Genomic DNA, 23,775 nt, shown 5'->3' on the forward strand with positions numbered 1-23,775 from the left:
TCATAGTGACTGGGGTTGTCCGGAGTCCTGGAACCGACACCGGAAGAAGGCAGACCCTGGAGCGAAGTAAGCGGGCAATTTCTGAAGGAATGCTGGGTTTCAAATCAGGATAATAGCCGTCAGGATAGCGGAGCCGATGCGAGACACGTCTGCCTACATGAACGGTTCATCCACGCCCCCCTTAGAACCTTGTTATGGGGGAAATGTACACCAAGAATTAAACTGGAACAACTTTGCAGTGGCGAAACAAGCTATAGATCCTATGACACACATTATACACCCTCTATGACACACATTATACTTGCCTATATCAAGAGAGACTCTATCTCTGAAGGCCTTGAAGCCCTTATTCTAGGCAAACCAAACATAATCCTGCAGACATACAGCCTCATTAAAAAAATATGGAATAAGGCCAAATACTTACAGCATGCTACCGGGCATACGAAGTACAGCCCGATCTGGAACAATAACCATTATCCAGAGATAGTGAAATTGGTGCATGGCATTCGATGGAAGAGGTATGGGATAGTGTGGATGTCCCAGATCTTTAGAGATGTGGTCCTGATACCTTTTGCATCCCTGCAAGCTGAGTACTCGCTACCCGATAATATGCAGTTTTACTACTTGCAATTAAAACATGCAGTCAGGGCGCAGGGGGAAAAGCAGGAATGGCAGCTGTCTCCTATTCCTATATTTCATCATATACAACAGACAGACAGCTCTAAAGGTTTTATATCTCAATGTTACAATATGTTAATATCGGAATTTCATAAAGGCCACCCTAGTAAAGCGACTTCAGGGTGGGAGAATGATTTGGGGCCAATATCAACTGAGCAATGGGAAGAAGCATATCAGGCGGTGGGTACTTGCTCTTTAAATGCAGCACAGAAGTTGTCACAGCTGTATATTATTTTACATGCTCACTATACTCCCCTGAAGCTGAGCAAGATGGGATATGGTATGCATTTACACTGTCCTAGGTGCAAAAGAGACCATGGGGACTTGATCCATCTGCTATGGAGATGTCCCAAATTTCACCTGTACTAGAGCCAAATCATAAATACACTAAACATGGCATTTAAAGTAAAAATCCCAATAGACCCTAAATGCTGTCTATTGAACATCCTAGAAGGTGTTATAGAGGAGGAGCACCCCAGGACAGCTATGGGAAGGGCCCTTTTCCATGCCCAGAGATTAATTCTAGTAATGTGGAAATCCGCTGATCCCCCCCCCCCCCCCCCCCACACACATAAATCATGGGTGTCAGCCAAGGAAAATGCACTACTTTTAGAACGTCATATCTACACAAGACGTGGCACAAGTCAGGGTAAATTTGAAAAGCTCTGGGGCCTATGGTTAGATACCCCTGGACTTAGTCTACGGGAACTGGTACATCAGATAGTTGGTATGCCTGAATAAACCATAGAAAATGAAAATGTCTTTAACAGTTGCATAACAATAGCAACATTTCTTGAGGATTATTGGTTGGGTTGAACTACAATTGTATAACTTCTGATATATATGTAATGGTTTGACCATATATAGATACCAATATTTGTATGACTTCTATGCCCACAAATGCAACCCAAAAAAAAAAAAAGGGGGAGGATTGCTAATTTACTGTGACTGTATTATATTGTATTGTCACTTTAAGGGTTTTAAACCATAAAACATTTTCTTGATTTAAAAAAAAAAAATAAACCTTGTGTCACAGAATCCTCCATCACTCCCCTTATACTTTGCTGATCTTGATCCAGTGCTGTGAATGAGAGCGTTGTTTCTCTCTGCTCTCTCCCTCCTCACAGGGCAGATCAATGGCAGGAGGGGCCATTGACTCCTGATGTAAAATTCTGTGATGCGGGAGGCAGGGTCGAGACGCACTGTCTGTGTCAATAGATGCAGACAGCATGGCTCGGGAGTGAGCTTGCACGAGTGCCCCATTAAAAGCAACTTTCTTTGGGGGCACTCGCCAAAGAGGAGGAGCCAGGAGCGCTGGTAGGGGACCTCAGAGGGGGATTGAGGTTACTCTGTGCAAAACCATTACCTTTTTTTTTTTTTTAAATGAAAGCTTAACAATTACCCGTGTTTTTATACATCCACAGGAAAGCTGGAGGCTTTATCCATCCTCCTCCAGAGGCTGAGGTCTGAGGGTCGGCGTGTACTGATTTTCTCCCAGATGGTACTTATGCTGGACATATTGGAGATATTTCTGGACTACCATTCATTCACCTTTTTGAGGATTGATGAAAATGCCAACTTCAATCAGTGCCAGGTGTGACCAAGATGCTGCAGTGATTGCTACTTCTTTATTCTTGTTTTACACATATTTATCAGTTTATCAGAAATATTTTTGACCAGTTTTGTTATTCCTCATCCTTACTCCAGGGTTATTGTTTATACATTCTCTGGCATTACTTGAGGATAAAGTAAATGTTCTCTTGCTACCTCTGGAATTCCTTTTCCAAAGGACTGGCAAAGTTGAGCATACATATATTTACAGTTATGTGCTATGTTCCTATTCAATATAGTCCTAATTATCATCTATAACACCTGCCTAAAACAAGGCATAGATTCATTCTCCAGATGTCATTTTCCAGTACTGCTTTGATTCTTTTGTAGAACAGCATAGCCAGTTCATATTTCAGGTTTTGAAAAGTGAGACGCTATATACTATATATATGTTTTTGTTAACTAATTTTGTTTAAAAAAACATTTCTTAGGATCTCATGAAAAGTTTCAACAGAGACCCACGCGTTTTCAGTATGGTGCTTTCTACTCACATCCGTTCTTTAGGAGTCCATCATGTAGAAGCAGACACTGTGATATTCTATGACACTGATTTAAACCCTGTTATGGATGGAAAGACGCAGTCATGGTGCGATCTTATTGGAAGAGCAAAAGACATTCATGTATACAGGTACTGAATGACTTTGGTGTTTTTTTTTTTTTTTTTTTTATTGTGCTCCACATTGATGGGTTGATTTACTAAAACCTTAGAGTGCTGCAAAATCTGGTGCAGCTGTGCATGGTAGCCAATCCACTTCTTACCTCATCTTTTTTTAATTAAGCTTTAACAAAAAAAAAAAAAAAACTGGAAGTGGTTTGGTTTCTATGCGGAGCTGCACCAGATCTTGCACTCTCCAAATCTACCACAATGCCTCGACTGCCCGGTATTACTGGTGCCACATCCAGGGACAAAGCGAGAAGAGCAAAACTATGTAAGGCATTTTTGATTGGCACCAATGATATACCCATAAAATACAAAAAAGTTTATTATATGATAGGTTAAAAACCAGTTTGTGGATAAAAATTCATTCAAATAATAGATACATATTCTGTAAGGAAAGCAAGAACAGATCTCCATCCATCATGAAAGCATTGAGACACAAGAGGGTCCCCTACGTATTTCAACTTGCTAAGTCTTCTTCAGGGGGTTCTTTAGAACAATGCAATGGATAGATTCTGTAAAGTGAATAACTAGCAACAAGTAAAATCGAAAAAATGCAAGAAGTGTATAAATATACAACATATTATCTATACAGATATAACTCACAATGTATCCGTTGGAAATCAAATGTATGCAGACACCACCGGAACATTTCCAGATGGCTTTACAGCCAGCAGTTCAAGGGACAATGGTTTAGTGTCATAAAAAAATTAGTAAATATGGAGCACCACATACAGAAAAGGAGGAACATATTGATTCTCAAAGTATATCAATTTATTATAGGGTCTGTGTAGCAGGCAAAAAACGATCACCCCCACCACACAGATATAAACATGTAAAAGTGTTAATGAGTAACCATCGTCTGGATAAAGCCAGAATAAACTTTCTATAAACCAATAAATAGACTACATGTGTCCAGACAAGCAGGGTATTACATTGTATACATCCTTGCTGGAGAAAAGTTGTAAAGGAAAAGGCAGTAGGGGAAGCCAGAATAGGTGTGGCAAATTTATCTATAAAGAAATCCCTAAATAGGGAGGCAAGCATTATTATTATTGTTATTATTATTAATAATAATAATGGCCTACTGTGGCATATGGGGCCACTGTATTTTCCAAATAAGGAAACAAAAACACAGGCAAGAGGGGGAAAAAAAAAAACTCTACTAAAAACCTGTTCTTTGTACGTGAAGAAAGGTATGATTTTATAAAGATAGGCAGCCCTGTACATCCAAATACTGAAGGGAAATCTATTGCCTAGGTTGGAAAAAACACATAGTAGCATAAGCATCCTGATATAAGTATAGCAAGGGAAAACAGAAATAGCTTACCCCATTACAAAACTACAAACAAAAATGCTGAACATCCTGAACACACTGAAAGGTCCCAGGGTGCTCTTGGGAAGTCTGCAGCCCACACTTATAAAGCATTGCAAAAAGGGGTGGGGTTTAAAATGTGCCAGGGGCAGTCCCGTGCCGTAATCTGTCCCTTTAGGCTAATTAATATGGCCAAACAAAGAAATTTGTGGTGGAGAGGGGGAGGGCTCAAGCCATGCCAGACAGATCCTAATTGGTAAATTAACAGAAGCTCAATATTGATAGGCCATTAGAGAATTTAGGCACATACTTCGAAAAGCCCGCTGTGAGCCACGTGTGGGGTGCTTGGAAGCCGCCATAGTGTCCCCCACCTCATGCCAAAAGGGTGACGTTACTTCTGGTGCACGCATCCGGGGAATGCAATGGTGCCAGCACTCATGTGCGGCTCGAAACACGTGGAGGTGCGCGGTCATGAGCTGCGCGACCTCCAGTTCCCGTGGTCAGAACTGGGAGGGCAGAGTCTCCATCCAGACACGGAGCAGACCAATAGGGATGGAAAATGTTTAACTCTACTCATAGCAGTCTCAGCCACTGCTGTCAGACACACAAGTACAAAATACTCAGCATCTAATCCACATGTGAAACCGACAATGCACTCAGTACAAAGGGGACCCACCCACAAAAGTTGCACATATATATGCTAAAACGAAATAAAATATATATCAACTTACAAGAAATATCCAAAACGATCGAAAGTGTAGTAGTAAACAGTCTTGCAATGCTAGCTTAAAACTAACAAAAACAAATGATCCAAAGCAGTGCAGAACAATTTTTTTCCCCTTTCGTTCATTGACGGACACAGCTCCCGATATTCATAACCATTGGGTTATACTGCCCCCTACAGGAGTAGGACACCAGGCAGAAAACTATTCTGGCTACACCAATGGGCAGTCCCAGGGGGTATACTCCCTCTCTGCTATAGCCACTCAGTTTTTTTTTCTGCCTTGTCAGGCATAAGGACCTAGTTCCTTGCTGGGATCTTTGGTCCTGTCAAAACATTTTTAGATAGAAATTTTTTTTCTCCTGGATTTTTCCCTGTGAGATCTACAATCAACTGCCGGACTGAGCAATGGGCTGGGTAATCTAGATCAAGTGGTCCCCCCAGTCTGGCCAGCGAGCGCTCGCAGACCTTAGCTCCGAGCTAGGTCGGCCGTGACATAGCCCCACTGAATCGGGGCTGGCCTGCGAGCTAAACACCTCGCAAGGTCACATACGACCGGGAATTGGCCTGAGTCACAGCGTTGCTCCTGGCCTACAGCTGCCCCCCCCCCCATTTTGATGAAGAGAAGTTCTTGACCAGACGATCAATTGTGCGGAACGGGGTTGTACCTGGTGTGGGCTCCTGCCAGGACCCCCCTGTCCTGCCTGGATTTGTCCTTGAGGCCTGGGGTCCCTGAAAGCCTTGTGGTGCCGCCATTTTGTTGTAGCCTGTGTGTTTCCATACACGGTGGCCATGTTTGTGTAGTCCGGCGGCCATTTTGTTGTGGTCTGCCATTGGAAATAGCGGCGGCCATGACAGTGAAGCCCTGTGGGTGGCAAATTCAGCGGCGGGAGCCCTGTGGCCTGCAATTTCGGCGGTGGTAGCCCCTCCTCATCCCCTGGTGCTGACTCCTGGATCATTTTACTTGCTTATCGCTGCACGTGTTGTGCAGATTCTCCTGGTGGCTGTGGGTGGTGAGTCTGGTGGGGTCCTCTCCCTCTCTAGTGAGGATCGCTTGGTGCTTTGTACCTGGTGACTGGGTGGTGCTGCCAGCACGGTGAGGGTTGTCCCTCAGCATGTTTTGTGGGGTCTCCCTGGTGACTCATGGAGTAGTTCCTCACCTGATCCCCTCTCTTCAGCTGCGGGGCACTCTGGGTCTCAACCATCCATCCATGCACTGACGGCGGTCTTGGAGTCCCTTGTGTTCTGGGTGGAGAAGGCTGCTGGATGAAGGGCTAACAAAAAGCCACCCCCCCCGCCTTCCTCTGCCTCATGTGTCTGATCAGATCCTTAATCTGGTTCGGCCGCCGCGGACGTGGTTCACCTTGCTGGATCTGCAACCACGCGCCTGGAATCCTCTGATAGTGAGGATGGTTCCTCCACGTCTGCGACTGCGCACAAAAAGGCACTGGTGGATGCACTGATTGTATCTGTGCGTGAGACCCTGAAGATGAAGGACACAGCTGAAGCTGCAATGGAGGCGCAGGTGCCCTTTGGCACTCACAAGCCGTCCAGCACGGCAAAGGTGTTTCCTTTCCCTGCCTATTTTGACAAAATTGTCGCTAAAAAGTGGGGATGACCAAATTGTCCCAGTCGGGTTCTTTAGCGCTTTACTAGGCATTACCCCTATGAGGAGTCCCTTCTTTAGAAGTGGACTGTGCCACCAGTGGTGGACCCTCCGGTTTCCATATTAAACAAGGCAACCATGATTCCGGTTGAAGTGTCCCCAGCCTGTAAGGCCAGGGTTGAAGAGTCCCCGGCCATGATTCCGACTGACCGGAAGGCGGAGGCTGTGGCCCGCACTATTTACACTCTGGCTGGTTCGGCAATAAGGCTGGTATTAACCATTGCCCTACTGCTGCAAACTCTGACCGAGTGGGCTAAGCTCTCTCACTGTGACCTGGACTGGGAACAGCTTCCCCCTGCTTTTGCCGAGCTGCGGACCAGCTGGTCCAGGGGCTGCAGTTTATCTGTGATGCCTCTTTGGATGCGTCTCTGCTGATGGCGAGTTTTTTGTTTCAGACTTCAAAAAAGGCCTTGACTGATCTTCCTTTTCAAGGAGAGGAGCATTATCAGTTTGTGGCGTTACCCTTTGGTCTCCCATCTGCTCCTCGGGTCTTCACAAAAGTGTTAGCCCTGGTGTTAGCTTTGCTACTCCAACAGGGGATCGCGGTACTGGGCTACTTGGACGATTTCTCCCTGTGCTCTGGTGGAGAACCTGGAGATCACAATATGAACTTTGGGAGTTCAGCTGGATTCAGAATTTTCAGAAGTCTTCTCCGGTTCTGTCCACAAAGCTGGACTGTCTTGGCCTGACTCTGGACCTGGCCCTAGCCAGAGTGCTCCTTCCTTTGGACAAACTCCAGAAATTGCAGGCTGCAATTTTCCTCCTGCTGTCCAACAAATGGTCATCCCTCTGGACTTGCACGTGGGTGCTGGGCCTGATGGTGTCTACCTTCGAAGGGGTTCTGTTTGCACAGTTCCATACGAGGTCCCTGCAAAGGGAAATTCTGACCAAATAGGACAAGACTCCGCAGTCTCTGGATAATCAGACCTGGCTGAGTCGGGGCACTAAGGAGTCCCTGATATGGTGGCTTTGTTCTCCGGCCCTTCAGATGGGAAATTCCTTCCTCCCCTTGTATTGAACAGTGGTCACCACGGATGCCAGCCTGTCCGGCTGGGGAGGCGTCCTCAGCAAGCATTCAGCTCAGGGGATCTAGACGCTGGAATAGTCCAGACTCCCGATCAATGTCTTGAAACTCCGAGCGATCAGACTGTGTCTGGATCATTGGACAGATAGTTTTCAGGGTTGTCTAGTGCGCATTCAATCTGGCAATGCCATGGCCAAGGCTTATGTCAATCACCAAGGGGGCACAAGAAGTGTCCGGCTCTAGAGGTAGCTGGCATTCTCAGGTGGGCACAACGGTTCGTTCCAGCCCGCTATGCATTATACATTTCCGGGGTGGAAAATTGGCAGGCGGATTACCTTAGTTGGCAGGCATTGAACCATGGGGAGTGGTCTCTTCATCCGAAGATGTTTAATGAGCTGTGTCTCCGCTGGGGCACCCCCAAGGTGGATCTGTTGGTGTTTTGGCTCAACAGAAAGGTGCAGAGGTTTGTGGCTCGGTCAAAGAATCCTCTCATGGATTCCACAGAAGCGCTGGTTGCCCGTGAGTTCAGTATCATCTCATTTACGCCTTCCCTCCTCTCAAGTTTCTGCTAAGATTTCTACGCAGGATTGAGGCAGAAGGGATTCCGGTCATCTCAGTGGCTCTGGACTGGCCTCGCCGGGCTTGTTACGCCAATCTGGTGCAGCTGGTCACCGACATTCCTTAGCAGCTTCTTCTCATGGAGGATCTGCTATCCCAAGGACCGATCTTCCATCCTGGTTTACAGTCCCTGCCTTTGATGGCTTGGCTGTTGAACGCCAGGTGCTGAAGGAATAGGGGTTTATCTGAGTCAGTGATTCATACACTGTTGAAAGTTAGGAAATCTAGCTCTAGGAAGATCTACCATCATACATGGAAAATGTACATTGCGTGGTGTGTCTCTTGGGGTTCTTCCTTGCTCCTTCTCGGTGGCTCGGATCTTGACCTTCCTTCAACGAGGGGTTGAACAGAAATTGGCCTTGAGTACCATCAAGGGTCAGGTGTTGGCTTTGGCGGTCTTCTTCCAACTACCTTTGGTCACACACTCCCTGGTGCGTACCATTTTTTTCACAGTTTCCAACATTTGGTTCCTTCAGTGTGGGCTCCGTTGCCGCCTTGGGATATTAATTTGGTGCTTCCAGCTCTACAGAAGCCTCCCTTTGAAAATATTCGGGAGATTCTCCTGTTTACGCTGTCCCAGAAGGTGGCCTTTTTGGTGCCTATCACGTCTCCGCACAGGGTGACGGAACTGGCGGCGTTATCCTGACGTTCACTATTATCTGGTGATTCGCAAGGATAAAGTGGTGCTTCGCTCCTGTCCGTCATTCCTTCCTAAGGTGAAATCCGACTTTCATTTGAATGAAGACATTGTGTTGCCTTCCCTGTGTCCCAGGCCTAAACATCCAATGGAAATTTGCATGCCTTGGATGTGGTCCAGGGAATTGGGGTGTACCTGGCAGCTACAGAGTCTTTCAGGAAGTCGGACTCTGTGCTCATGGATGGAACTCAAGGGTTGTCTGCTTCCTCTGCGACCTTTTCCAGAGGGATCAGACAGACGGTGGTTCAGGCCTATTCCATCACGTTTCAGGTTCCTACTTTCCCTATGAAGGCACACTCTACTAGGGCGCTTAGTGCCTTGCCGTCATTTGGCTTCAGTAACGCAGATTTGCAAGGCGGCCACCTGGTCGTCTGTGCACACTTTTACAAAGTTTTATAAAGTGGATGTTGGCATCTTTGGATGCTTCTTTTGGCCACAAGGTTTTGCAGGCTTCTGTTTAGGTGGACCTGATCCTCTTTGAGGGGGTGTTTTTTCTTTTTTTGTTTTTACAGATTTTTTTATTAAGGTTATAAGAAAAAGGAAAATCATATGTGCACTTGAGGCTGAAAGAATATAGGTACGAAAAAGACTATTCATTCATAGTCTATCACCTTGAGGTTAAAGCGGAGTTCCGGGCACAAAAAATATTTTTTTTTTTTTGTGCCCCTCCGCTAGGTATGCCTCACCTGAAAAGGAATTGGATAGTTATTTTTTTTTTTTTTTGTTTACTCACCTTTTTATTGAAGATCGTAAATACTCACCTATGACAGCTTCCTCCTCCAGCGCCGAGGCTCACCCCGTCACTTCCTGCCTCGCGATGATTCCTGGGAGCTAAACGTCATAGCTCCCAGGAATCAATGCGCCGCACCGGCCCCGCTCGTCATTTCCGGGCGACGCCGCATTCCCCTGCTAAACAGCTTCTGGGCATGCCCAGAAGCTGTTTAGGAATGCGGCGCCGCATCGGAAGTGACGAGAGGGGCCGGTGCAGTGCATTCTGGGACACAAAGACGCGGAAGAAGACAGAGAAGAGGACCGCGCCGGCTTCAGCTGCCCACAACCGAGATGGAAACGCTGTGGAAGAAAATTTCTAAGTAAGTATTTCTTCTTACAGGTAAGTGCGAACCGGGACAGATCAGAGGCTAGCCATTGTGGAATGTGCTAGCCCTGACTGTCCCGGGGGTATGTTCAGAAAAAAATCATTTCTGTGCCCGGAACTCCGCTTTAACAAAGTACAAAAGCCTCATATAGTACAGTAACAAAAGAAATACAAGCGTAAAATAATAATAGAATAACATCTATAGATCAACTGAGCAAACTAGCAAAAAGTACGTAAAGAAATTCTCGAATAACACACATATATATAGGTGTGGTGTTTTTTTCAGGTTTGCTCCAGTTGTTTGGTTGAGCTCCTGTTGCCTGGTTGGCTAATGTTTAGCCTTGGGTATTTTTTGGGACATCCCAATGGTTATGAATATCAGGAACTGTGTCCGTCAATGAACAAAAGAGAATATGGGGTTTTTGACTAACCATAAAATCCATTTCTCTGATGTTCATTGACAGGCACAGCACCCACACTTCTGTGGAGTTATAATTCTCTTGACACTGCTTGTAACAAAAATGAGTGGATATAGCAGAGAGAGGAAGTTTACCCCCTGGGACTGCCCATGGGTGTAGCCAGAATTCTTTTCTGCCTAGTGTCCTACTCCTGTAGGGGGCAGTATAACGCAATGTTTATGAATAACATTTTTCTGATGTTTATGAATATCAGAAAAATAGATTTTACGGTAAGTCAAAAATCCCATTTTTTTTTTTTAAATGCAACACTGGTTTACATTTGGAAAATACAGAATACCTTTCTTTTACAGAGGAGTCTGACTAAACCACCACCTCTTTGGGCATGTTACTCTCAACCTGAATACGGATAGCAGTGGAATTCCCTCCATGACGTTCGTTAAAATGCTAAGCAATATTAGCCAAAATATTTTTTTTCAGTATCTTACAAATGGTCATAGCGGCGATTCCACAGCCTTCTTGGGGTCCTGCCTACATTATTGCACAGAGCTAAAACTACAAGTGATGACAAAAATAACAAATTTTGTTTTGCAGTTTAACCAAAAGCATGAGCATTTAAGTTTCTCCCACTGTTCAGTACACTGAAGTCGCATTAGGCGTTCTGTAACAAATATGAATGGCAGTGTTTTTTTTTTTTTCTTTATTTTTAAATAACATCTCTAAATATCTTTTTGATCCGGCGCTTCTGTTCGATCACGTGATTATTTTTTCTTTCCCTCCTGACTACAGGAGGGAGTCTGGGAGGGCCTGATAGTTCTCAGTGACGTATGATATGTACATCAGCAGAGGATGCCTTTAACTCTGGCCCTGTGTCTAGCCAGTGCTGATTGTCTCTGTGCTTGTTACATGTAAAAAAAATAAAAAAATGTACAACACTAACTATTATTTCTGTGTAATTAAATGTTGTGGGCAGAGTTCCACGTGATTGATAAGTAGTTTCACTTTCTTCATATCTGTCAATCAAGGCAATCGAGCCATATGACTTAACCACTTAAGCCCCAGCCCTATTTCGGACACTTTTTGTTTACAAGTTAAAACCAGTATTTTTTCCTAGAAAACTACTTAGAACCCCCAAACATTATATATATTTTTTTAGCAAAGACTCTGGAGAATAAAATGTCGGTCATTGCAATATTTTTTGTCACACGCTATTTGCGCAGCGGTCTTTAAAACGCCATTTTTTTGGAAACATTTTGAAAAATCACATTTCACTGCATTTAAAAAATACTAAGCAGTAAAGTTAGCCCATTTTTTTTGTCTATTGTGAAAGATGATGTCACGCCGAGTAAATAAATACCCAACATGTTACGGTTTATAATTGCACCCCCCCCCCCCCCCCCCCGTGGGATGGCGACAAACTATGGTCAATAGAGATCTCAATAGGCGACGCTTTAAATTTATTTAACGGTTACCAGTTTAGAGTTAGTTGTAGCTCTTTTTTTTTTATTATTATTGCACACGCTCTGGCGATCTCGGCGATACCTCACATGTGTGGTTTGAACAGCGATTTCATTCGCGGCTCGACTTCCGTATACATTTTTTTTGTGCGCGAGCTAACGGTGACGGGGGCAGCTAAAATTTTTATTTTTTTTTCCTATTTATTTTATTTATTTTTTTAACTTTATTACAGGTCTTTAAAAAAAAAAAAATAAATCTGATCACTTTTATTGCTGTCACAAGCAATGTAAACATCCCTTGTGACAGCAATATGTAGTGACAGGTACACTTTATGGAGGGATCGAGGGTCTAAAAGACCCTAGACCCCTCCACTACACTTCCATGAATGCAAAATGCCGAAAACGGCGTTTTTGCATACAGCCGTTTTTTAAATTTGCCGCTTTTTGCAGCACAGTAACCCAGAAGTGAAGTCATGGACGCCGCCTCCGTGTTACGTCATCTGAGACCCGATCAAAGCCGTTTCCGGCATTGATGGGACTCCATCCAGCTGGCGAACGTGCCGGCTGGGTGCTCCCGGTGGGACGGGAGCCCCGAGCAATGTCACGGAAGGCGGCGGGAGGGGGGGCGTCCCCTCCCGCTCACCCGGGTAACGATCGAGCGGCTCCCGAGCCGCATCAGTCGTTACGGACGGAAAGCCGACCGTTGGCTGTAAACCACGGTACCGGGATGACGGACCACTCTGTCATGGATTCACAGCCGTGATTGCCATGGTCAATTTACTGGCAGAATCAACCTGGTATTATACTACCTTGAATGGAGTGTATAATATTGCAATATCACAATGCAATATTTCTTGCTTTAAAGAGACAGTAACAATTTTTTATTTAAGGTTTAGAAATACTTTAATGGACTGAACGGTGTCACCCACAGCAATATGTGGGCAACAGATTACAAAACACTAGGAAATTTAACAAATTAAATTTAAAGTATAACTAAAGGCAAAACTTTTCTTTTAGTGTTGGATAGAGTGCAGAGGCATTTTAATGCTTGTCAGTTTTTTTTTTTTTACTGTCAGTGCCCCTAATTAGGAGATTCACTCTCCATTTGTCCTGTTTACCATTATCCTTAAACGAAATCCAAATTTTGGGTTGTCCCCGGGAAAGTAATAGAGAAATCTTCCAATGGAAACACTGGTTTTGGTAACCTGTGCGTCCCCAAGGAATTCCCTTAATTTGCAGGGATTTCCTCTCACTTCCTGTTTGGGTATGGGACAGAAAGTAAAGAAAAGTCTCCACAATGGGACACAGATGGGGAAAAAAAAAATCTGACGGGTTATAACCCTCCCTTAAATGAAAAAAAAAAAAAAGTTTTGCCGATAGATCAACTTTAAGGGCATATCAATTAGTGTGTGTATATTTATATGTGTGGGATATAGATATATGTAGCAGGTTTTCCAGGCCTGTGGCCTAATGTGGGTCTGTCATTGGTACCAGTTACCCCTCCAGCCCTTGTGAGCTGCAGCCCTGGGTGTGAGCACTGAGACATTGACAACTCCAGCATCTTTGTTTTGTGGTTTTATTGTTTTTAAGGGGATGGGAGAAAGGAATGAGTGGGATACTCCTTTAGGCTCAACTAGATACAATTGTGGGACTTTTCTAGCAAAAATGCCTATTAGTGCTGTCTTGACACCAGCCGACGCTAGCCAACGCTCCTGACGCTTCAACACTGGTTAATTACTGAAACTGTGCTGGATCCTCGACTTTAGTCCAGAAGATCCTATACTGTAGATCTGCTTGACTTGTAACACTACAATAGCTCTGAGTCACTGAATGGCTCCCTCTAGCACTGCACTGGCAGAGAAACTCCTTGTAAGTTCCTGTACCGCTGCAACTCTCAACTGACACACTCTACACTGTGCACGATCACTTCAGGGCCCAAACCACAGGTGCCCCCTTTTCACTTTAAGCTCTTCAGGGTACACTCACTATGTACCCCCTCTGTCACTTCAGGGTCCTCAACCTAGGTACCCCCTTTCACTACTAGCTGGCACTGAATCCCTGAACCTCTTCTTCCGGAGTGGTCCCCTCTAACTTCAGAAGATAAAAAAGGTGCATGAATTAAAGAGTCCCCATAGGATGTAGACCAAATGGGGCCTTTTATCCACAGAGGGGTGTCTGTGCCCAGTCTGCCTGGACTTTTAAGCCCACATTCTACTATTGAGGCTTAGCCACATTTGCTCTTCTCCTGTTAGATGACCGTGGGTGGCATCTACACCGCATGTGCCCATTCCCTCCTCATACCGGTCCCCCCCCTCCCCCAACGCACCCAAGGGACTATCAAAGTTTAAAACTGCTTTCTTTGAAGATAACCCCCTGAGAGTTCTATGCCTTCAAATCTGGTCCTCAGACCCGCAGGGAACCATTCATCTCCATTATTAGCTCTGCCATCAGTCATTGAATTCAGCAATACACAGTCCCAAACATCCCATCTCTCCTTCAATTTCAATACAGCCTTCATGAGGATGAAAATAAGGATTTATTTTTTGTCAATTTCTTTTTCAAATTGGTTATTTTTGAGGAGATATTTGGTGTGCCTTTCCACTTTAATGAGGACTTATTGTTTTCAATAATGATTTTTGATATTGGTGCTCTGTTTTGCTACTTTTTTAGTACACCTCAGGTGTTTTTGGACATCTTTTCAGATATTGGCATGTCTGCATATGCCTAGTGTCTAGATAGTAGTGATTCACAGTCTAATTTTTGAACAATTCACTAGACATTATGCTACCTTTGTTCATGGGTTTGGGTAGGGTAGGGTAAGAGAGAGAGAGAGAGAGAGATATATGTGTGTGTAAAATGAGTATTAAACACATTTTTGAACACCATTTTTCTAGATATATTTCTAAAGGTGCTATTGACCTGACATTTTCACCGCATGTCGGTAACAACCCAGGCAATCCATACATACAAGGAAACCAAAACAAATAAGTTCAGAAACTTGGTTATGTGTTATAAAATGGAATGACACAGAGAAAAAAAAAATTGATCACGCTAGCTGAAATGTTTTTAATACATCGTACAAGCTCCTTTGTTGGTAATGACTGCTTCAAGACGCCTCTTGTATGGAGAAACTAGTCGCATGCATTGCTCAGGTGTGGGTTTGGCCCATTCTTCCACACAAACAGTCTTCAAATCTTGAAGGTTCGGTGGGCCTCTTCTATAAACTGATCGTTAGTTCTTTCCATAGATTTTCTGTTAGATTCAAGTCAGGTGATTGGCTGGGCCATTCTAGCAGCTTTATTTTCTTTCTTTGAAACCATTGAGAGTTTCCTTATCATCCTGGTAGATGGCAGTAGATTTTTATCAAGAATGTCTTTGTACATTTTTCCATTCGTCCTTCCTTCAATGACATGAAGTTTTCCAGTACTGTATGCTCAAAAACAGCCCACACCATGATATTCCCACCACCAAACTTCACTGTTGGTATGGTGTTTTTGGGGTGATGTGCAATGCCATTTGACCTCCAAACATGGTGTGTATTATGGGATCCAAAGAGTTAAATTTTGGTCTCATTTGACCAAACTATATTCCCCCAGTATTTCACATGCTTGTCTAAATTTTGAGCAGCAAACTTTTAAATGATCTTCAACATGCTTTTTTATTCTGCAGTGAAGTCTTGCATGGTGAGTGTGCAAATAGGCAATGGCAAATTAATTCATTACTTATTGTTTTATTTGAAACAATTGTACCTGCCAATTTCAGGTTTTTCTGAAGCTCTCTACAAGTGGTTCTTGGACAATTATTCCGATAATTCTTTTCACTCCTCTGACAGAAAACTTGAGGAGCACCTGGTCATGGGCAGTTTATGGTGAAATTATGTTCTTTCCACTTCTGGATTATGGCCCCAACAGTACTCACTGGAAAATTTAGAAGTTTAGAAATCATCCTGTAACCAATGCCATCAGTATCAAAAAGAAAACACACACGATTTTGATAGATCCATCCATTAAAAGGAATCAATACATAATAATAATAAAAATTACAGGTACTGATTCCTTTTAATTAATTAAATCGTATGTTTTTTTTGTTTAAGACATAGTGGTGCCGCATTTTTTTCTCTTGGACTGGATGTTTAAACACTTGAGTACTAGCGCTGTCTGAGCACACAAGTCTCTATCTCATCTTGTTTATTATTAAGGGCTATTTTGTTTGCTTTTACCCATCATAAGATTTTTCCTGTGTGACACCTTGGTAATGAGAGACCTTTTTATAGACCATTAGTTGAGACTGAACCAGCCGATATTAATTTGCACTGAAAAGGGGCAGGATTGTTTTCGAATTACTGATAGATTTCAGCTGGTGTCTTGGCTTTCCATTACTTTTTTGCACCTCCCTTTCTTCATGTGTTAAATACTTTTTCCTGGTGTCATTTCATTTTATTATGCATAACTAATTTTCTGAACTTTGTGTTGGTTTCTCTGTATGTATGGATTGCATGGGTTGTTGCAGACATGGTGAAAATTTCAAGCCAATAGTACCTTTAGAAATATATTTTACCTAGAAAAATGGTGACTTGTTCAATACGTCTTTTACTCACTGTATGTACATTATGTTTGTTTGTGTGTGTGTGTGTGTGTGTGTGTATATATATATATATATATAGGGCTGCCGCTAGGGCCCCATACAGCCTACCTGACAGCCCCCCCCCCCCCCCCCACTTCCAGCGAAAATGTCAAAATGATGTTCTCACCCCCCCCCATCTCTCTTCCTAGCACAAATCCCCCCAATCACCCCTCCCAGCACAACCCCCCAAATCCCTCCACAAATTCACAACCCCATCCCCCAGCCCTGCTCCTAGCACAAACTTTCCCCCCAATCCCCCCTTCTGGCTCAAATCCCCTAAACCCTCCTACAAGCACATACCCCCCCCCCCCCCATTCCTCCTTCTACCAAATCCCCATTACACTTTCTAGCAAAAAGAGCTGCCAATCCCTCAACCATCCCAGGCATAAATTATTTTCCCATTATTATTTCTGTAAGCCCCCCAAACCGACGGGAAGAAACCACTAGTAAGCCAGGAGGGGGTGCACTGTGTTGTGCTTTCCCCTCCTGTCTGAACAACACACAGCATAAGAGACAGGATCGCTCTTACATTGCATCGGACTGTACACTCACACACAGTTTGATTATCGCCCCCTACCCACATTTCCTGCAATCAGGAGATGAGCAGCCCGTGGAGGAGGTAGGGGGTGGTAATCAAACACAGCGCACACAGCGATCGGCATGCCTGCTGTCTCACCTCTCCACGACTCCACCTCTTCTCCAGACTGCCGTCCCCATGTCCCAGCTCTGAGTGTGGGCGGGGACAAACAGCTGAAAGCCGGCGAGAGGAAGAGAAACCGGCTTTCAGCCGGTGGAGGAAGAGGCAGACAGTGCATCGCTCTGTCATTGGTCCCTCTCCCCACCAATCCTCCTGCTGCCCGGGCCCCCCTATGTGCCTGGGCCCCATACAGGAGTACTGGCTGTACCCCCCTGATGGCGGCCCTGTATATATATAATAGGCGAGATGGATACAGATAGATCTGTACTTATTTTATTTAGGTCCTCACCACTTCCTGTAAAACAGTTGAGATTTTTTTTCTCTTTAGTGCCCTAGCAGAGCTGGACTGATTGGCTCCCATTTTGCCCTACTGTCTTTCCTATGTGAACCTGAACCAGTATATTCAATATATTTTTGAAGCACAACACATGATTTTGGTAGTGTTTTATCACTTTAAGTTCGTATTAGGTCAACATGTTTCATTTAGCAGATATGACTCTTGATTTAAAAGTACAACGCTAGGCACAGGCACACTGGGTACTGCCTATGCATACAACTCTGCCTTTTATTAAAATAAGCTGTGTTTATGAATTAAAAAGTAACTTTGATGCAGGTAATGCTGTTTGCAGGATTGCTACCCTTTCTTAAAAATGTATTTTTCTATGCCAGATAATATAGCTTGTGCAATACGTACAGCCTGCTGCAGCTTTCATGCAGGGAAAGAATAGTATAGTTTATCTGTCCCCCTCTCCCTTGCCCATTCTCCTTGCCCATTCACAGAAAGTCTTGCATTTTGTGAATTGCTTGCAGGATGCAAGGTTTTATGTGAAAGGACAAGGGAAAATAAATGTAAAAGTAAACTCGTTGTGTGGAGGGAACCACTGTAACCAAACATAAAAAATGTAAATGTTTTATTGGTATGCAGTTTCCATTATGCTTACTAGGCTAGGTTTAAATCTACAGAAATTGTTTACAATCCATTTCATTCTTATGGATCCCATTCACATCCATGCAGTTTCCTGCAATGCATTTAATAGAAAAGCTCAGGGGCTTTTTTTTTTTTTTTTTTTTGTTTTTGTGTTTTTTTTTTTGTTGTGTTTTTTTTTTTTTTTTTGTTTGTTTTTTTTTTTAAACCAGGCACAGTGTGTTTTTTGACTCCATACACTTTAATAGAATTGCATAAAAATACGTTGTATGCAATTTCGATGCGTTTTCCAGCATGTCAAAAGACATCTCTTCGTAACAACATCAACACTTCTAAGAAATGCAAAACACATCCAAAATGTGAATGAAAAAAATGTCAAATGTGGCAGAAAAACACATAAACTGCACATGCATAGCTGTGAACCTAGCTCTAAAGAAATCTCTTCAACAGGTGTTTTCCCCTGTTTTTTTTTTTTTTTGTAAGGTTAATCTCTTTTGTACATGCAAAGAAAAGAATTTCTTTCCTAATTTTGTCTAACTGCCTTCTGTATGAGAAATACAAGCAAATTAAACCTATATCCTTATTAATCTACATGTGTAGGCTTGTGAGTTCCAATTCGATAGAAGAGAAGCTGTTGAGGAATGGCACAAAGGATCTTATTCGAGAAGTGGCAGCTCAGGGCAGCGATTATTCTCTGGCATTCCTAACTCAAGTAAGTTGATTCAGCTTAACATATGTTATGTTAAATCTGAACTCCAGACAAAAACGATAAATACACAAATAAAATTCACACAGGGAAGCGGTTTTACCAAAGGAGTTTTATTTCTGTGCATGCTATCCTAAGATTTGCACAGCTCTGCAACTTAGCACAGCCTTATCTGGCAACCAGGAGACCTGATCTTGCTCTGCTGCAGTTGGAGTTCCAGGATAAGCAAATATTGTGTAAATACAAAAGACCATGCATACTATTGCATGAATCTTGGTATGCTTTGTGTATTTATTCTCAATCTGGGTGGTAATCCAGTGTGAAACTTTACCTCTGTGCAGAAGTTTTCCATAAGAAAGACCAGTCACTACTGCTCTTTCCTTGTGACTGGTCTGGTCTCCGCCCCCTCCTGTATGTTTTCTGCATGCAGCCTTTAGTAGGTGTGGTCTGCTGGGTCCTCTGCACAGGCTTTGTACAGCACAGTAATAATGTCACTGCTACTTCTGCAAGGTAATACTGTGTTGGTAAAGGCACTTGATGCACCCAAAGTTGATTTCTATCCTTTGTGGTTAAGGAATATATTTACATTAAAGTTTTGCGCCCAGAGTTCAGCTTCAACAATTATGAAGTCCTCAATCTCCTGCTCTGTACAGGGCTCTGGTTGGGGAGAGCGGGCTGTGCAGGGGACACAGAATTTCTTTTCTGGTGCTCATTGGGAAGGATCCGATGATAAGCAGCTTATCAGCTGCTTGTGTAGCAATTGCATACTCAGGACAGTCAGCAGTACACTTCTGATAAAAATTCATAGGTGCTCAGGCGACTGTGAACTTATAGCAGGATGGAAAATGCAGTCAGCGTAAGGCATTCTGACCTGGTCAGCTTGAATCGGTTCTGTTTGGCCATATGCCTTATATCAGTGGCAGCGAAAGGGTGAAAATGAACCTGCCACCTGCACAATCGTATCCAATTGTGAGCATTTAAGCCATATTGTAATAATAGATTTAAATGAAAAAAAAAAATGCACACCTAGGTACGTATATATGTAAGTGCTGATGGTGCAAAATGTAAGAGTTTTATCTCTGTGTACCCCATGAGAGGATTAATTCTAGGGCCATCTAAATTGATGAGCTTGAGAGGTTTTTAACCACTTCTGGGCCGGAAGGATTTTCCCCCTTAACGACCAGGCCATTTTTTGCGATACGGCACTGCGTAACTTTAACTGACAAATGCGCGGGCGTGCAACATTGTACCGAAATAAAATTGATGTCCTTTTTTTCCCCCCACAAGTAGAGTTTTCTTTTGGTGGCATTTGAACACCTCTGCGATTTTTTTTATTTTTTGCACTATAAACAAAAAAAGAGCGAAAAATTCTGAAAAAAATATATGGGCAGGCGCCTCCTCTAGCGGTCCAGCGAAGACAGAGCCAACCTGCCGCAAAAAAAACTACAGTGGCTGGTCGGCAAGCGGTTAAAGCATCACATATAGAAAACTTTGATTATTTTATTGTTTTGCAAAAGATTTTGAGGCCTGACACATTTCAAATCTAGTCTCATCTTTACATTTTAGAAAAACTGGAGATTATGTTGTATTTGTGTGCAGTTAATTAAATTCACGGAGCCTCTGATTTCAGGTTATTTAATGTTTTAGGGGGGTTGTACTCTAGGTGGTGTTCAGGCCAAAAATGTGCAAAACAGTGGAGAAAAAAAGAATTGTTCCAGCAGCGAAGTGTTAAAGGGTAACCACTTTCATGGGGAAAAAAATTTGCAAATAAAGGAAAGGTGTTATCTGGATCTCCCATCAGAGTGGTAGCCTCCATCCCAAATTTCGTATAAACAGGAAATGCATTTGCCCGGGGGACTTTAAATGAGGCTACACACTCAAAAATAACATGGTGCAGTGTTATACCAATAGTTCAAATGTTTTATTAAACAACCATATGGATAATAATCACATTCAGTAAAACCATGTTGGTCTGATCAGTAGTAAAATACATGTACAATGTAAAATAACCTAAATCTAGGTACATGGACACACACTTCGTCACCAGCAGTCCTGCTCTCCCTGTGACCCCTGTGCCCACCTGAGCCCCCCCCACGGCTCCCGGGTCAGACCTTCCAGCAGACCACCGTTTCCAGTACTTCCATGTTAAGACTGATCTAGTAAGTAGAAGCCTTCATGTTTGGTCTGTCCTTTATTTGACACACCATATGTGCAGACACATATCATTTACAATACTATTTTACCTTATAGATTTATGATGTACACCTACTCCTGAGGAAGCGAATTATATTTTGCGAAATGCGCAGAGTTTAAAGGGTGCTATATTTTATCATCTCTTTTGTACATGCTTGTATGTGCTCAGAATGTATGTTGATGCTGTTACTTGTATACCCTATTTTATATTGTACACATTGTACATGTATTTTACTACTGATCAGTCCAACATGGTTTTACTGAATGGTGGGATTATTATCCATATGGTTGTTTAATAAAACATTTGAACTATTGGTAAAACACTGCACCATGTTATTTTTGATTGTGTAGCCTCATTTAAAATCCCCCGGGCAAATGCATTTCCTGTTTATTTGCAAATAAAGAAAAAACAACATAGCGTATACAATTGCAACACAAATCATATTGTAACTGAATGTCATTAAAAATTACCTTTCCTTTTCAATCTGCAGCCGCTGTAATTTTCTGAAAATGCAATGTAATATGTACACAGAATGTATACTGACCACACCCCAGAAACAGTATTTCCTGTTTGTGTGATTGGCTCACCAATTTTCCCCAGAAATGTGCACTAAGATAAAAGTCAGACTTCTGACATCCCCTGCAAAAAAATGTCATTTTTTGGTGAGATACTCCCTATAGGAACACCTCTAAAGGAATGCAGGCCCAGCAGCTTTCCTCATTAGAATCCTGCAGCTGCCACAGCTGATAATTGTGAAATCACTCCCATTTGACCCACTCAGCACACAGGCACAGAGAAACAAACAATGATTTCTTCAGAATAACAAAAGGTAGGAATCTGCAACAAAGTTTGTTAAAATTCTGTAATGTACAGAGATCACTCAGAGGGGAATGTTTTTTTCTTAACAAAAGTGGAGTTACGCTTTAAATGAATACAGAGCTGTGTTTGTGTCTTCTTTTTTTTTTTTTTTTCTTATATCTGCCTGGCGACCAGCTTTAAATTTGTTAATTTATAATATTCCAAAACAAGCAGTTCACTTTCTTACAATCTATTTATATGACTCTCCCCCTCTGTTCTTCTCTCTTAGCAAACTATCCAGGAACTTTTTGAAGTGTGTTCTCCACTGGATGATTCTGGGTTCAGGGTGAGAGCTGAAGAGTTTGTTCTGCTCTCTCAGGAACCATCCCCTTCTGACATCATCACAGCCAAAGTTGCAAAACCGTTTGTAGAGGTATGATTACTAGGAACTAGGCTGAAATCAGAAACATTTATGAGTGTTATTTTTTTTTCCTTTTTAGCTTTTACCAGTTTGATGATGCTGGTTACTACATCTGTAAATCTCTCATTTTTTATAATTTGTAATTTATTAAAATGTCTTAAATACAGTGTCCATTTTAAAGTGACTGTCACTAATATCAAACGGTGAATAAATATTTGGTCTTCCTGCAAAGAAGAACAAAAAATCCTTGCCTCTTCCACTGCCTGTGCTGCAAACACTTCTGTAAAATTCTGAAGTAGCTACCTGAAGACAAAAAATTACGCTTTTTATATCTCCAGGTCCCTTGCTAGGCTCATTGGCTACTTCTGACAACTCCTACAATCACTACTTTGTTCATTAGTGATGTAGCAGTCACAGGAGGACCAGGAGATTGGCATTCCTGAAAGTGTCAGTTTCGGAGGAGACTACAAATTTCTTTTCACTAAGTAGTGTTTGCAGTGGGAGAATTAAAGCGGAACTACACTGCATTTGAGCACAACAAACCTAAAATGCTATTTAATTTATTTTTTATATTCAGAGCAAACTCATCCATCCATCTGTGTCTCAATGCTTTATTTTGCAGAGAAATCATTTTGAAAAACACCCCCTAGCATTTCTGGCTTTGGCCATCTTGACTAAGGGAAGATGATTCATGTAACATTTACTAGTGCCATAAGAATTGTCATTGGCTTGGTATTTTTTTGGTTTCTTGAGTTTACTATTTAAGGTTTCATCATATTTCCCTTATCTTAAAGTAACACTAAAATTGTTTACTATCCATTTAAATCCTCCTAATACTGTCTTACAGGCGTTAGGCAAAATTGAATTTGGGCAAGAGCAGTACATCACTGAATATGCTGAACATGATGAACCAAAGCCTGGTGCTGGAGTTTTCCCTTCTAGGGACTCGGAGCTTATGGAGACAGAAGAACCTTCCCAAATACAGGAATTGTCTGACCTTATGCAGCAAGTAAGATGCTGTGTGTTCTGTGGCCAATATAGCTATTCTATTACATGTTCTGGTTTTTACTTTTTTGTCCTATTTACTTTCCTTTTCTTTGTAATTTATTTCTAGTTAACACCAATAGAGAAATATGCTCTACAATATTTGGAACTGTTTCACATCCGTGGCAGCAGTGACCACCCAGGATACATTGAGGTATTCTTTCTTATTTAAATTTGAACTGGGCATTTAAGATCATTACAATTGCATATAGTAATGTAATCTAGTAGAAGGTATGATGCTTTAAAAGTAGTAACAACTTGATCTCAACAACAAGATCAATCAGGATTTTACTCAGATGTTAAAAAAAAAAAAGTATTTCTCTTTTGTTCATTGACAGACACAGCTTCAGAGCTTCTTGACCATTTGGGCTATGCTGCCCCCTACAGGAGTAAGACACTAGGCAGGAAAA

General features: G+C 42.6%; 1 protein-coding gene across 1 annotated transcript in view; it reads left to right on the forward strand.

Annotated features, from left to right (window-relative positions):
- Positions 1–23,775, forward strand: part of LOC309562146 (E1A-binding protein p400-like) — a 305,609-nt gene that overhangs the window by 166,642 nt on the left and 115,192 nt on the right. Inside the window, exons 27-32 of the mRNA XM_082266271.1 lie at positions 2,103–2,272; positions 2,721–2,917; positions 18,803–18,914; positions 22,190–22,333; positions 23,169–23,330; positions 23,436–23,519. Of these exons, the coding sequence (XP_082122397.1) occupies positions 2,103–2,272; positions 2,721–2,917; positions 18,803–18,914; positions 22,190–22,333; positions 23,169–23,330; positions 23,436–23,519 (869 nt within the window). The remainder of the gene's footprint in view (positions 1–2,102; positions 2,273–2,720; positions 2,918–18,802; positions 18,915–22,189; positions 22,334–23,168; positions 23,331–23,435; positions 23,520–23,775) is intronic.

Source organism: Pelophylax lessonae (assembly GCF_965119305.1).
Source record: "Pelophylax lessonae genome assembly, chromosome: 1".
Lineage (NCBI taxonomy): Eukaryota > Metazoa > Chordata > Amphibia > Anura > Ranidae > Pelophylax > Pelophylax lessonae.